Raw genomic sequence first — 14685 nt, 5'->3', positions numbered from 1 at the left:
CTGATTACATTGGCCATGAGACCGCCTAAGGGAAAAGGGGAAATGCAGATCTCATGACAACATTATTTGATACAGACAGTAGAAGCTGTCAGGGACAGCTTCTACTGTCCACAGATGGATGCGGATGCGGGTGAATCAGTTCAGAGTTCATCCTCCTCCCGATTACTGCAACTCAGCAAATCTGCTCAGATGGAAACATGTGACATTATACAAGGCCAAAATTAAACAATGATTAAACTCTCAAGATAAGGAAGTTGACCCAAGCTCTCACTGCCAAGTATTTTGAATGACGAAAATAAACACCACCTCAACTTTGTTCTATCAGAAACCACTGCTGTAAAAGACTTTTTGACCCGTCTCATCTACGAATGTGAGACGTTGTCTAATGTTAGCGCTCAGATTATGTTGAGGATGGCTCCCAGCTTCTACCACTCCAAATCTTAAAAATAAAAAATATATAAATAAATAGTACTATATTATGTTTGCTAAGATAAATGACTTATGGCCGCCATCTTGATTCATGTTAGAGGTGCCCAAAGTGAGGGCTGAGGGCCAAAATTGGCCCACCAAGTTATTTCATCACACTCCTTAAAACCCACCTTTTGCCAGCCGTTAATGGCAAAGTATTGAAAACACATTTTTGCTGCATCCGTTAGTCCTGGGAGTATGTTTTAGTGATGATGCACAGCTACAAACACACCACATTTTAAGTCCATATCTGTATGCTGGCAAAATGAGTCAGAATGTTCACAGGCTGCAAAGCAAAAATCATGAAAATATAGATTTTTGCCATAATTAAGATTTGTGAATAAATTACAAAATTAAAATGAGTTCATTTTAATCCTTTCATTTTAGTTTGACATTCACAGTTTTTATCAGGAAAACCCTTGTATAATGTTTGGTTTTTAAATGGCTGGAACTCCCATTGATGTCATCTAAACCAGAAGTACAGGAAGGCTTTCATTGGCCAGAAACATAAAAAAAAACTCTAGCACAAGTTGCATCAAAAGAGACTGAAAATGGCATGAAAAGCCATATTTTGATTAACTTTAAAGTCTCCCTCTGCAGGCGAGTGTACACATCAGAGGAGAGGATGCGGACAGCTGACAGACACTCAAATTCACAGACCACCCTGTCAGACCCCACCGCTCCAAACCTCACAGATCTCCACAGGTTCACTGACTCAGGTAAACAGATCAGCTGGAAGCTTTATTCAGGGTTATGCGACCAAGAAGCTGCTCTCCTTTATCCACTTTCCTCACATTATGTTATCTTAGTCATAATCTCCTTAGCAGCTAATCACATTTAAATGCTTGTTGTTCCTGCTAGTGCCAGCAGATGTGTTTCCTATGTTGTTGTTGTTGAAGAATAAAACCTTTACCACTGTTCTGTTCATAGATCATCTCATCTATCTGTCCAGGTGTTGCTGGTTCTGAGACGGCCTCTGGCCTTGGTGCTGATTTGCTGGATCTGTACCAAAGAGGAGAACAGTGCGACATCACCATCCAAGTGGCAGAGCAGGTCTTCTCCTGCCACAGGTAGAGCTGCTTGTGTTGTCCTGGCTTTCTTCTGTTTAGAGGAAAAACAGCAGAATTTGTGGAGAGGGAGCTTCATAAGTTTTTTTTTTTCCTCATTAACCTTAAGTCAGGGGCATGTCCACACGGAAATGTTTTTTGTGAGTAGGGTTTCATGGTATTAGAATAAAAAAACATTATATATAATTTTCTAACCCTGCGATAAATATTGTGATATGAAAAAATCAAGACTTCATCAGATGACTTGAATAACACTTAAATCGCTTTTTACCACCAAATGTGTTGCCTGTTTCTCTCTTAGTTTCTGTCTCTGTGTTTTACCTCTTTTCCTTCAGTTCTCTGTGAACTTGTTCATCTTCCTTGTTTTCATCACGATCCTCATCTTCCTCCACAATTTAAGAATTCACTGACAACACTTCTCTGAAAAATGTTGCTTTTATTGTCCTAGAAGTTTCACAACAAAATGAAAGTTTAAGCTATTTTGACAGGAAGCCAGTCACTTTAAACCTATGGAAACAGCCCGTCAAAATAAAAGACCATTTAGTGCAATGGTTTATAGTTTAGTGGTTTAGTCCCTGAATAACACGTTGATTTAATTTGCCTCCTACATCACAGGACCTGCACTGTGACCATTGCACACGTACTTTGTGATGACAATGCTCAAACAATATATCGTGCAGCTCTATTTCTTTGAATTCAGCCTTGCGTCCACAGTTCTACAGTGTCACCTAGGAATGTCCTGATCAGATACTCAGTATCGGTGGCAGATATGGCCATTTTTTGAAAATCGGGTAGAATCAGATTTAGTCGTGATCGGGCCGATCCAGTTTTTGTGACAGTTTTCATCATCATCATGCTTTACAACTGCTGTTAAGAAGTCAAGACGCACACAAGTATGCACCTATGTCCACAGTGTGAGAACACTTTTCAATGGAAAACAATGATGATGAAACTGCATCTTGCAAAATCTTCAAACTGGGTGTTTCTCGTGGTGGGAACAGCAGGGCTCGCTTTAATACTACCAACCATGTCACTTAGAAAGAAATAAAGAAATAAACCTATCGGAACGGTATCTGAAAGACTAATGATTATAGGATTGTATCAGGATCCAAAAAATCTGGATCGGGACATCCCTAGTGCCACCTACAGGTCCGGCATAGTTACTGCAGCATTTTAGGTCAGTTTTGTGTGAATGAAAACATTTCTATTAACAGGTCGGTGTTTAGAAGTATATTTGTCAAAAGGTCAAATAAAAAGATTGTTTCAGAAAAACTGTGTTTCCATGTAGACAAGACCTTAGAATATATTCTCCCCTGCTTTTCAAGTGGTTCTCAAAATACCATTACACCTCTACTATAAAGGTAAAATCTTGAGGTTTTATTTTTATGAGAGTTATGAAATTTAAAAATGATTGGATCTTACCAAATAAAAGGAAGTAGATGAGACTAAGGATGTGATATTTTGGGTTTATAACTTGATGAAAGCTGAACATACAGCATGTCGCTGACTTGTATGGATGTGGACCAGAGGTGGGTGGTCATTGGGTGGTTTAGATAACAGCTGGTAACCATGGTACAGGTTTGTCTCAGCTTCTGCACAGGGCAGCAGAGCTACTCAGACAGAAGAAGCTGGTTGAAATGCAGCTGTGATCTCCATGGCAGCAGAGTGGGAGCTACAGTGCTTTAAATCAGGAGCTGAGCAAGGTCTCCATTTGCCCCTCACTGAAATCTCTCTTTGTGTTAATAGGTTTATATATAAAAATGGTGATAAAACAAGTGGTAAATTTGAGGTTCAAGCTCCTCTGTATTATTTACATTATTCTTGTAAAATGTTATAAATATTTTATTTAAAACTATCAAATTTGATGTTGTTTAATCTTTAGCATTGAATGAATTCTGCATATGTTCTTGTGTTTGTTGCCTGGCCTGTGATGTTAGAACTAAAATGGAGATGAATAGTTGACAGTAGTGGCACATATATGTAAGTAAACCTCGACATAGAAGAGCAGATAAAAATGCGCACACTGTTTTTATTTCTCTAAAAAGGCAAAAATAAATAAATGAATTAAAGTTTTACCATGACAAAACAACAGTTTGGGCAACTTCATGTGACATCTTGCGAGGTTTGTTGGCACTCGGTGTATGTGATGAGGATGACTCTCATTAACTGCCACACCTCATTAGAATTCATTATTTGTAAAATTAACTTTCAGATATTTTGCTAACAAGCACTGGTGATTTCATACGATGGAGTATTACGGCCACACAAGATTTTTTTATTTCTTTTAATTAAGAGAACGAAGTCATAATATTACAACATTATAGTCGTATAAAATAAAGTCATAATATTATGAAATTAAAGTCATAATATTACGAGATTAAAGTCGTAATATTACGAGTTTAAAGTTGTAATATTACAAGAAAAACGTCACAATATTGTAGCCTGTACACGAAAAAGTATGTAATTATCACTGCCTTAAAATGAGGAATGTTGAGCAACTTGTCAAGTTGTTCTTTAGTATTGCTTAAAATAAATAGTTAATCTTTTAGCACATTAGCATCAAATTATCAGTAGCAGGACTTGAAAATTGTGCAAATGACTATAAACTGAAGCTGTATCGTAATTAATGGATGCATTGACAGATTTAGTCATCACGTTGGATGAAGGCATATTAATCTAACAGTGACGAGTCATCACAGACCACTTTATAATCACAGACACATGGCTGTACACAGCAGGTGTGAGGAAAATGAGGAAATGAGGAACGGGAAATAGACACGTCATGATTATGACTTTTCTCGTAATATTTCGACTTTATTCTCGTAATTTTACGACTTTATTCTCATAATTTTACGACTTTATTCTCGTAATATTATGAATTTATTCTCGTAAAATTATGACTTTAATCTCGTAAATTTACGACTTTAATCTCGTAATATATAATGACTATTTTCATAAAATTACGACTTTAATCTCGTAATAATAATAAAAAATTGTTGTGTGGCCCTAATATTTCATCTTAATGCCAACAGTTAATACTAGTGTTGTAAGAAAATATCAATACACTGTTATATTTCAATATTTCATTTCCTGATACTGTATTGATTCTAAAAAGTATAATTTTTTTAAAGGGTGTGTGTACGTGTGGGAGGGTGTTATGTATTTTCCAGGCACATAGTTCAATTCTTTACCGCAATGAAGTAACTGTTACCATCAGCTGCTATGAAAATGCTGTATATATCAAAAATAAATATGACTTTGCATCATCTGAACACCTTGAAATTGGCCTCTGTCTCAAGAACCTCCTACCATTTCAGACACTCCCACTTCAGCCTGTCTTTTCAACAATGCTTTGGGGGAGGGGTGCTCTGTGGGTCGGGAGCTCAGCTGCAGCCTGAGCTGTGGGGAGGAACTTTGTACAAATAGGCGGAGCTTTGTACCATCAAGTGTTTCGGCAGCTCCTCATGGCCACCACAGGAGATTCAAGGATTTCTCAAACATATGTGAGCCAAAGCAACACTCTGGGTATGTTTTTGATAAGGGAATGACATAACAAATATATCATTTTGCGTCCCGCCCCACCCCATCCCCCACCCCCCATTTATGACTTTTCATTGTGTTGTATTTTAGCCTCTGATCCCTAGTTGGCAGCAGTCAGCCAGCCTTTAGCTCCTCCACTCCTGAGAAGTGTAATGTTAAATTAAAGCTCAAACATTGGTTGGAGCTGAGTTTTTAAAATTAGAATCTGTTTGAAGAAAAAAATGTGTCATAATATATGGTAATATATTGTTAAATAGTTACAGTTAATACCCAAGTATAAGCTTAGATATTGCACAATGTGGTGCTCACAGTATGTGTTGTGAATGAGTCTCAGCTACTACCACAGCTAATTTGAGCTCATCTGTAAAACTGGCTGAGTTGTAGTTATTTTTGTGTTTTCAATTGTTGGTTAGCTGTGGCGGCCATCTTGGATTGGGTCGTAGATGCACATGTAATGATTATTTCTGACAGGTTTTTTTTTTCTGTCCAGTGGTTTATTGCATTTTTTGCTATCATGTCATGAAAGGAACACAGGAAACATGGAAAGGAAAACACCACTGTTTTGCCCTCTGTTGCAAACAATAATAAAATATGTATATATGTAACATTCTAAACACACGTGTGCTGGTGATGCTTTAGGTGATCATGTCATCAGGTTTGAGAGGTTAAAGAAAATTGGAAAAAAAGTACATGGACCTTTTTGTTCTCATGCTTGCTACTTCTAGACCCCTTTAGTGCAGACAATTTAAGCAGATGCCATGAAATATTTAACAGTGAGTGTATTTTTTTTTTCATGAAACTCTACTTTTTTGGGTTTCTAGGGCAATCCTGTGTGCGCGGTCTCAGTACTTCCGTGCCATGCTCAGTGGAAGTTGGATGGAGAGCTCCAGACAGTGCATCACTCTGCAAGGGTAAGACAGGCACGATCAGGAACACTCCTCCTCTTCCTCCTCCTGCTGGTCTAACAGATCCACTAATCAATTCAGAACAATAAAGCTGATGTACAACATATACTGTATTAATATTTGATATCTTTCCACAGACCTGCTTCAGTCATGTTTCACTCGTAGTATTCTGTTTTGTTTTATATCCCCAACATATTTAAACACAGCCACCTTCTGCTGGTGGAATCTCTAAGAGTTTCTAGTGTTTCCCACTTGAACAGTCTTTTAATTGGTGCCTGCTGAAGAGCACCCATTGCCTTTCATCCCATCACCACCACCCACAGTTTCTTTCTTTCAGCGCAGCAAAGGCAGTTATTTATTTTTCCTCCAGGGAGAAAAGTGTCACTCTCTGCAGCATCTCTGATCTGAGGGTAACAGAGGACGACACGGCTATAAGAACAGAGAGTAGCTTTGTTGATATGCAGGGAAATCCTTTCATTGACCTTAGGCTGCAGTCACTAAGAGCTGGATAATGTCTGAGCTTTGTTTACAGGACACTCAGATAGGTTTGAAGGCCTAAGGAAAAAAAACTAGACCAGAGCAATACAGTTAATGTTTGGAGTAAGAAAATAAATGAGTGGAAATACAAAGTTTTATTGTGAGAATCAGCCTCTACGTTATTGTTTTCCTGTTCTTCTGCACACTTTGTGCTCTTTTAACCATTCATATGTCAAAACATTTAGCTTCATCTGGAATATTGTGCTACGACGTTTGATTTATGTAACTTTTACGGTTTTGAAAATATTCAGCTTTATTTACCAAAATTTAACTCCACTGAAATACATGGAGATTTCTTCAATAAGTTTACATTTTAGCTATGTATTGATGATTTTAGCTTTTAGCTACAGTTTTGCTGATTTTTGCTGGCAATTGCTGTTTTGCTGGTTTTACCTTTTTAGCAGCTGTTCTTCTAAGTCTAGATTGTTGCTCCTGTTTAGCTCATTTTAGCTTTCAGTTACTGTTTTGCTAATATAACATTTTAGCTTTTAGCTACTGTGTGGCTAGTTTTAGCTTTTTACTGCTCTGCTGATTTTAGCTTTGTGTTCTAATTGTTTCAGCTTTAACAACTCAGTTTCAACTTCTTAAAATGAAAGCCCAGCCGTCATTCAGCACTCTGCCTCACACGATACATTTATACAGGAAATGTCATTTTATTTCCCTTGCTGTTAATACAAGGTTCACATCTTGTAAACGTTTTGTTTTATTTACTTTTTCAGCTTAGGTCCAGATGAAATGGAAACCTTGCTCCAGTTTATGTACGGAGCCATCGTGGATTTGCCCAGCGGAGCCAACGCCAGGTACAGTACACGAGCTGAGGTTCCTCAAGACAAGAAGAGAGAAGGAGCTGAACTGGTTGTAACGTGTCCTTTCCTGCAGCCAGGTGGTGTTGGCTGCAGATATGTTGGGTTTGGAAGGACTGAAAGATGTTGTGGAGATGGTTCTAACACGAGACTATTGCCGCTTCTTCCCCAAGGTTGACTTTGCATCAGACTTTTTTCCCCCCATATGTTCAATGTTAGAATCAGTATAACTAAACTTAAAGAATCATTTAGATTTATTATGTTTTAGAGAAAAAAATTGGGCTTTTCTCTATATTGTCTCCTTTTTGTATCATCTTATGACAGCCTGTCCTGGTGTCCCTTCACCATGTCTTTGGTATCTGTTTATTTTCCCCTTATGTGTTTGCAGTCAGCTGATGGAGTTCAGAGAACAGTTATTGAATGCCTGTCGCTCACACACGTCTTAGGCCTCCAGAACCTCCACTCACTGTGTAAAAGGTGAGTCTGCTGTCAGCTCAACCTGAGTTATTTATTTTTTATTATCCTCAGTAGCTGCCATGTGACAGATGATGGGCCTGCTTTATCCAGACTTGATGATGTGTGATGTTTTATATGGAAAGACTTTGAAAACTGGTCTTTTCATTACTGATCCTAGAAAAATTAATGTTTTCAGACCCATCGTGTGCTTTTTCTTTTCTTTTCTTTTCTCATTTTTTTTAACTTGTGTAAACTCAAACACTGGATATATTTATTTGTTCTAACTTTAGCTTCTATTGTGGCTGAGAAGAAAGCAAGACATGATGAGTTTCCATCTGTAGTAAATGAGTAAATTATGTGTATTTAGGTTCAGAGGGATGCACAGGGCTACACTTGTATATGTGTGTCCTTGTTTTTGTTACCCTGTCAGGACCAATAGTCCTTTTGGGACCAAAGCCCGTTCCTAATACCGTGAAACACTATTTTTGGGTAATGGTCCTGGTTAGGATACAGAAAGTCAATGCACGGTGTAAACATTCAGAATAGGGCTGCCATGATTAGTCGACTAGTAACAATTATTGTCGACTATTAAAAACGTTGATAATTTAATAGTTGATGCGTCTTTTTTTCCCTAACTTTATTTTTCTCTCCAAACTGCTGTGGCACCTTCCACTGCCACATCTGCCTTTATGTCCTTGACACACATGCACAGTAGTAATTAGGGCTGCCACAAACCATTATTTTTATAGTCGACTAATCATCGATTAAAATAAAATACAAAGTTAGAAAAAAAACGACGCATCAACTATTAAATTAGTCGTTGACGATTTTAATAGTTGACATAATCGCGACTAGTCGACTAATCGTGGCAGCTCTAATTCAGAAGACAAGCAGAGAAAACATTGTTGGGTTACACTGTGTTTGTACAGGTGGGTTGCAGAGCATTTCGTGAAAGCCTGGAATGAGAGAAACTTCTCCCTCCTGTCCCCTGAGCTCCACAGAGCCTGTTTAACTGCTGTGACCAACTCAATGGTGAGTCGATTCCTCCCAGCACCGTCATATTTGGATGGCATTCACAAACCAGAACACCAGCTTGTTTCCCCAGGAAGGAAATATTAACATGATCTAATAACAGATGAGCTTTATTTAATTTTCTGTAATCATCGACTGTGTAATTTGGGACCGGGGATGCACACAAATAAGGAGTGATGTAGGTTTGCAATTATCGCCTGCTGCCAAAGGAGAAAAAGCAATAATGTCTTAGTCTTTGTGTGCTATGGTCTGTAGCGTTAGTAAAATATTTGAAGAACTACTGGGTGAATTTTAATGAAACTCTGAGACCGTAATCATCTACAACTGATTAGTTTTTGGAGTCGGCTTTGTTCAGGGTGGCTGCCAGAGCAAAGTGACGTTAACAGGCACAAAAGTGTCTATAATTCAGCTAATTTAACAGGTGCTGAGCCAAAATTAGATTTGGCTGTAGCTTAAAGTGCTTGTGCCATAAAATATTGTAATAAATATAAATGCATTTTTTTAAACATAAAATCAGTCAGGAATTGCAAAAAGAATTTGCACCACGCTGAGCTGAACAGTTGTAGAGATATTTGCATGTGAAGTAACAGGAAGTGATGTCAAAGGGAAATGATGGCCTGTAAATAAAGCTCTGCTACAACAGCTAATAACACAGACCGTAGTTAAGAATCTGATGTTTCTTTAGATTATTTTGAGTCACTATCAGGGAGAGATGAAGAAGAGTCAGAGTTTACATAATATTGTTTTGATAAACAAAGACCAGAATTCCTTTTCTTAAAAAGTTCCTCTATAATGTCACTTCTTTCACTTTTGTTGAGTAGCTAATTGACATTAGCCAACACAGAAATGGCTTCAAAGCAGACAAACAGATACTGAGTCAGCATTTGGTTTGGTCTTAGCTGAGAGAAATTCACAATAAATCTTCTGAATGTTACCGTCTCATAAGATCTCAAAGTATTGCAACGCATCATTTTTCACAAAAAGATGATCTTTAAACCTCTAACTTAAATAAAAATGTAAATGTAGTTTTTTTGTCATCAATGTATTGAAATATAGATAATTCAGGCGTGTTCGTTGACCTTAATACGTGTTTGTAACCAGATAGACAATGCTCCAATAGTTGAATGTTTGAATGTGGAAAGAGTTATACAACCACCAGCGCTGGACTGAAAAGCAGGTTTATTAGGTCTGGAGCTTGTCTCTACCTTCAGCAGGCCAAACCAGGAAGTCACTTCATTATAACATCTTCAGGACCTGACTCCGCCTATTGTCATTGCATCATCTAAAAGGGCCACCTTACCGCTGGAGCCAGGACCTTGTACAGATTTTCTGCCCTAATGTAAAAACAAAGGATCAGTTAAGTGTTGGAAGTGAATCAGGCATGTATCAATCTAACATGTACCCTCTACTCTGAGTAGCCATCTGCGACAGCCACTCAGACCAATCTGTACATAAAATCACCAGTTTAATCACAAAAATAATCACACATTGGTTTATAAAACTTTATCATGTTTCATCTAAGAAAACACTATAACGTGTGTAGTGCTTTTTAAAAGTCAGTAGTAAACAAACCAATAAATTTCTTCAGTGTGTTTCCAAATGATGATATCTGTGCTCTGCTCTGTTTGACCCCTCACGTGAGAAACACCCAAGTGGAGCAGTGAGCAGCTATTTAAGCAGCCAGGGAGCAGCTGGGGTCTTTTCATTCTGAGTAGAGTCTTGAGCTTCCTTCTGTTCTGTGAAGGTGATGACTCTAATCAAATCTTTTGTTGGGAAAATACCAAGCCTGAGAGCTGGCCAGCTTCTAGGATTCCCTCCACTGATCATTAGATGTTTGGCAGCAGCTGATTTGTTTTGTAGGATGAGGCTTATTTGGTCTTCTCTTGTGTGTCAATTTTTTTTCTTCTGCACGTTTTTCAGCTCGTATCTCATTCTGTAGTGTTTGTGCTATTTCAACAGTTTGTATGTTTAAATGTTGAGTTCCTTCAGGACATTCCAGCTATGACTTTTGATCTTTTTAACAACTTATATTTTTTGAGAAATTTTACTTTTTCTGCTATGTTTTCCTCAGTGAAACTGAGAGGTTTTCAACACCTTTAAAGCCCTTTAAAATGCTCTTAATTTTTTTACTGCACTTTTAACCTTTTAAGGAAGTTCTGCTTTTTTAACTCTTTTGACTTATTTCAGTCTCCTTCGGCATCTATTTTTGCCAATTTTAGCTTTTTTTCCCCTTTTTTTTTAGCTCTCATTCTTATCTGATATTCTTCTGCTAATCTTAAATTTTATATGCTTTTATTATATTTCAGCTGCTTTCTGCTAATTTCAGCTAGTTTGTGTTTAGCTACTTTTTAGCTAATTTGAGCTTATTTCATCTAAATTCACGTTTTTGTGATAATTTCTTATTTTTACTGCTTAATTCAGCAAGCATGTGCTCTTTCTGTTTCTTTGTGTTAATTTTAGCTGTTTCAGCTACTTCTTTACATATTTTTAGGTTAGTTTCAGCTTTTTTAGCTATTTAGCAAAAATATTTCAGCGTTAAGCATTCACACTGCATGTTGTCAGCAAATGCAAACTCTCCTGTTGTTTTATTTTATTTTATTTTATATTTTTTTACGTAGTCAGTTTTTCTTTAGCTGATAGATGTTTTCACTCAGACTGTGCAGAACGCAGTGAGTGTGCTCTGTGACACCGAGCAGCTGATCGGCAGCCTCCCAGAAGTCAAGTGGGCCCAGCAGGTGAGGAGCCTGGCCACGGAGCTGCAAGAAGAGAGCCTGCGCCTCATCGTCCAGCAGCTCCCCAGAGTTCTCCACACCCAGGCCTTCCACAACCTTCGCAGGGTAAAGTGAAGCGAAGCCACGCCGCTTCAATGGTTTTAATGGATATTCAGCTCACGGTATGCGCTGATGTTTAGTTTCTCTCGTGGCTGACCTACAGAGGGAGGAGTTTACTAGAGAGCCAGCGGTGTTGAAGAAGCTGTGCTCTGCCGTCAGCGAGGGGGTGACTGTGGATAATTGCTGTGACCTCTTCACAGCCGTCCACTCTCTGTGTGGAGATGATTTGGAGGAGGATTTTCATCCGGAGCAGCAAAGGCAAGAGGTGGTGAACAAAAGCAGATTCTTTGTTCTATCATTATTTATTTTTCATGCAGTCTTGTTAACAAATCACTGCTTTCCTAAAATCTTTCTTCAGGCAACTCTATGGTCTGAGATGAGTTTGTTTTTTTTCTTGGAGTCTGGTTTTATGGTAAATTTGGTGGTACATGTACTGCCGCGAAGACTGTTGTTTTCCACTTGCTTACTGTTTATTTGAAAGAAACAATGCACATTAATGAACATGGGATCACCTTGAAAATACGCCACATTTAGCTGTGATTGCAGTTTTTCATTTATTTTCCCAACAGATTGATTGAAAAACACTTAAAAAACAAAAATATTAAACAAAATTCACAAAAACCTACCAATGTACATTCAATAGTTTTATGTAAATACAATTACAATAAAGCAAATAGAAAATGCACACAAATTAATATAAAACACATTCGATCTTAAAACTAAGATTGACTTTAATGGTAGAAAGTGAAATAACATTTTTAATGGTGGTAGACTATTCCAATATTTACAACATTTGACAGCACAGCTTAAAAATTAAAGTTGGATTTGTAGACTTAATTATCTTTGTTAAATAAAACAATCTCTAAGTCACATCAAGTATTCTACTATCACTGTTACACCAAAATGTGCAGCAAATTAATCACTTTTAAGAAGTTTGTTAATTATTTGAAACATCAGTGTCTCCATCATTGGCAGCCAATACTGTTCCTCGAATTCTCCTGCTCTTCAGCAGGTCTTCAGGTTCTGCGGAAGCCTGTTAATCATGCATTTATTTAAATCAGGTGTGTCATATGAGGGACGCATCTAAAACTTGCGTGATTATTATTATTATTTAGGGCTGCACCAATTAATCGACTAATCGACAACTGATCAATTATTTAAATAATCGATGACTAATTTAATAATCGATTAATCGTTTTCTTTTTTTTGTTCTTTACTTTGTTTTTCTCTCCAAACTGCTTTGACACCTTCCACTGCCACATCTGCCTTTCTGTCCTTGACACACATGTAAAGTAGTGGTAACTGGGGTAGGCCATGGACATCACAAGTAGGGCTGCACCGATTAGTTGAAATAATCGATGACGTCGATTATGTAAATTTGTCTACACAGATTTTGTTATTATCGATTCGCTGTATTACATAACCACCACGTGAATATTCATGCAATTCCATTACGGTACCAAAAAGCATCATTGCGACCGTATTGACATAAGAGTGGTGAGTTTTTCATGAAAATATTACAATTACAATAATATTACAATTACAAAAAATATTACAATATTAAAGAACTGTTCTTGTTAATTTGATGAAAACATTTTAAATTTCCAGTGCACTCACATCAGAATAACTTATAGATTTGTTGTTAGAATAATCGATTAATCGAAAAAATAATAGTTAGATTAATCGATTAGAAAATGATAGTTTGGTACAGCACTATTATTATTATTATTATTATTATTATTATTATTATTATTATTATTATTATTATTATTATTATTATTATTATTAAACTTTTATCTTACCAGGGGAAAAAATCATTGGGTTAAAAATCTCTTTTTCAACTGAGTCCTGGCCAAGATAGGCAGTAGTAAGTAGAATTAAGTTACATAGTTACACATTCAACTACAAAAAGAAAAGAGAATCATATGAATTGCATTTCAAAGCAAAACTAATAAAAGCATGTACATATAATGGAATTAAGCACAGGTCTCCTCAGTTTCAGGCTCACTTTAAAGGACCAGAGCCTGTTGTAGGCATCTCAACAACAGTCTGTAGGACCGACCTACAGGCCTGGATCAGACGTCAACACTCAATCCTCTGGAGGGAGCTGACGGACTGTAAACATGCATGGGAACTGATAAACGGCCCAAATCTTAGGTTTGGGGAAACTCTCATTGCCCTGACAAGGAAAACCCTAAGCACACTGGTTGGAGTCCTAACTGGGTACTTTGGGCCTCATGCAAGAACATGTTCGTATTCTTATCCTGCATTTCTCTTACTTTTGTTCGTACGAAGGGTTCGTACGAACATGCCACGTCAGATTCATCAAACTCTTCTATGTTCAGGAAAAGTGTGTAAATGAGCTGCGTAAACATGATGAATGCCACCTGTTCATATCCAGCTGCTCGTGCACGTGGAGAGGAGATTAGCATAATTACCACCCCAAAAACACCATATAAGGCTATGTTTCCTGCCTCAGATATCAGGAAGTGTCCTTTCATGAAAATGACAGCGAAAAGTAAAAAGAAGAACTTTACGAGTTCAAAGATTGAAGTCCTGCTCTCCGAGATTGAGAAAAGAAAATCTGTCCTTTTTAGCAGCGTCAGCTGTGGAATTAAAGGAGCTGCTAAAGCCAAAGAATGGAATGAAATAACTACTGCTGTTAATGCCGTGTCTCCTGTGGGTCGTTACAGTCACAGAAATAAAAATCTAAATCGTAATCATCTCAGAAGAGCAGTCGTGCATCGCGAACACCCCCTCCCACATAAAAACTCCAATCTCTAAATGGCTCACATGCATTTGACAAATATAAGATAAATATGGATTTCTTGAAAATGCATGCCAACACTTTTTTACCATTGTTTCATCATTTGCTTAATTTATGTATTGTGCAGTCTATTTTCCCTGATGCCTGGAAGTTTGCTCAGATTACTCCCATTTTTTTAAATCTGCTGATCCAACAGAAGTTATTAATGTTAAAAAAAACTGTGTGCATGTATTTTTCCTCACCCAGGAGACATTTCAATATAACAAATCAACTCACTTT

The 14685-nt window shown here is 37.5% G+C and overlaps 1 protein-coding gene across 2 annotated transcripts in view; it reads left to right on the top strand.

Moving 5' to 3' along the window:
- btbd8 (BTB domain containing 8) overlaps nucleotides 1-14685 on the top strand; it is a 49681-nt gene that overhangs the window by 14742 nt on the left and 20254 nt on the right. For both annotated transcript variants that reach the window (XM_014025100.1, XM_014025099.1), the window contains exons 4-12: nucleotides 1069-1187; nucleotides 1421-1538; nucleotides 5897-5986; nucleotides 7237-7317; nucleotides 7397-7493; nucleotides 7709-7797; nucleotides 8706-8808; nucleotides 11463-11645; nucleotides 11743-11904. In XM_014025100.1, the coding sequence (XP_013880554.1) occupies nucleotides 1069-1187; nucleotides 1421-1538; nucleotides 5897-5986; nucleotides 7237-7317; nucleotides 7397-7493; nucleotides 7709-7797; nucleotides 8706-8808; nucleotides 11463-11645; nucleotides 11743-11904 (1042 nt within the window). The remainder of the gene's footprint in view (nucleotides 1-1068; nucleotides 1188-1420; nucleotides 1539-5896; nucleotides 5987-7236; nucleotides 7318-7396; nucleotides 7494-7708; nucleotides 7798-8705; nucleotides 8809-11462; nucleotides 11646-11742; nucleotides 11905-14685) is intronic.

This window comes from Austrofundulus limnaeus, unplaced genomic scaffold (assembly GCF_001266775.1).
Source record: "Austrofundulus limnaeus strain Quisiro unplaced genomic scaffold, Austrofundulus_limnaeus-1.0 Scaffold456, whole genome shotgun sequence".
NCBI lineage: Eukaryota > Metazoa > Chordata > Actinopteri > Cyprinodontiformes > Rivulidae > Austrofundulus > Austrofundulus limnaeus.
Note: the sequence above shows the minus strand (reverse complement) of the source record. Positions and strands in the feature narration are given on the sequence as shown.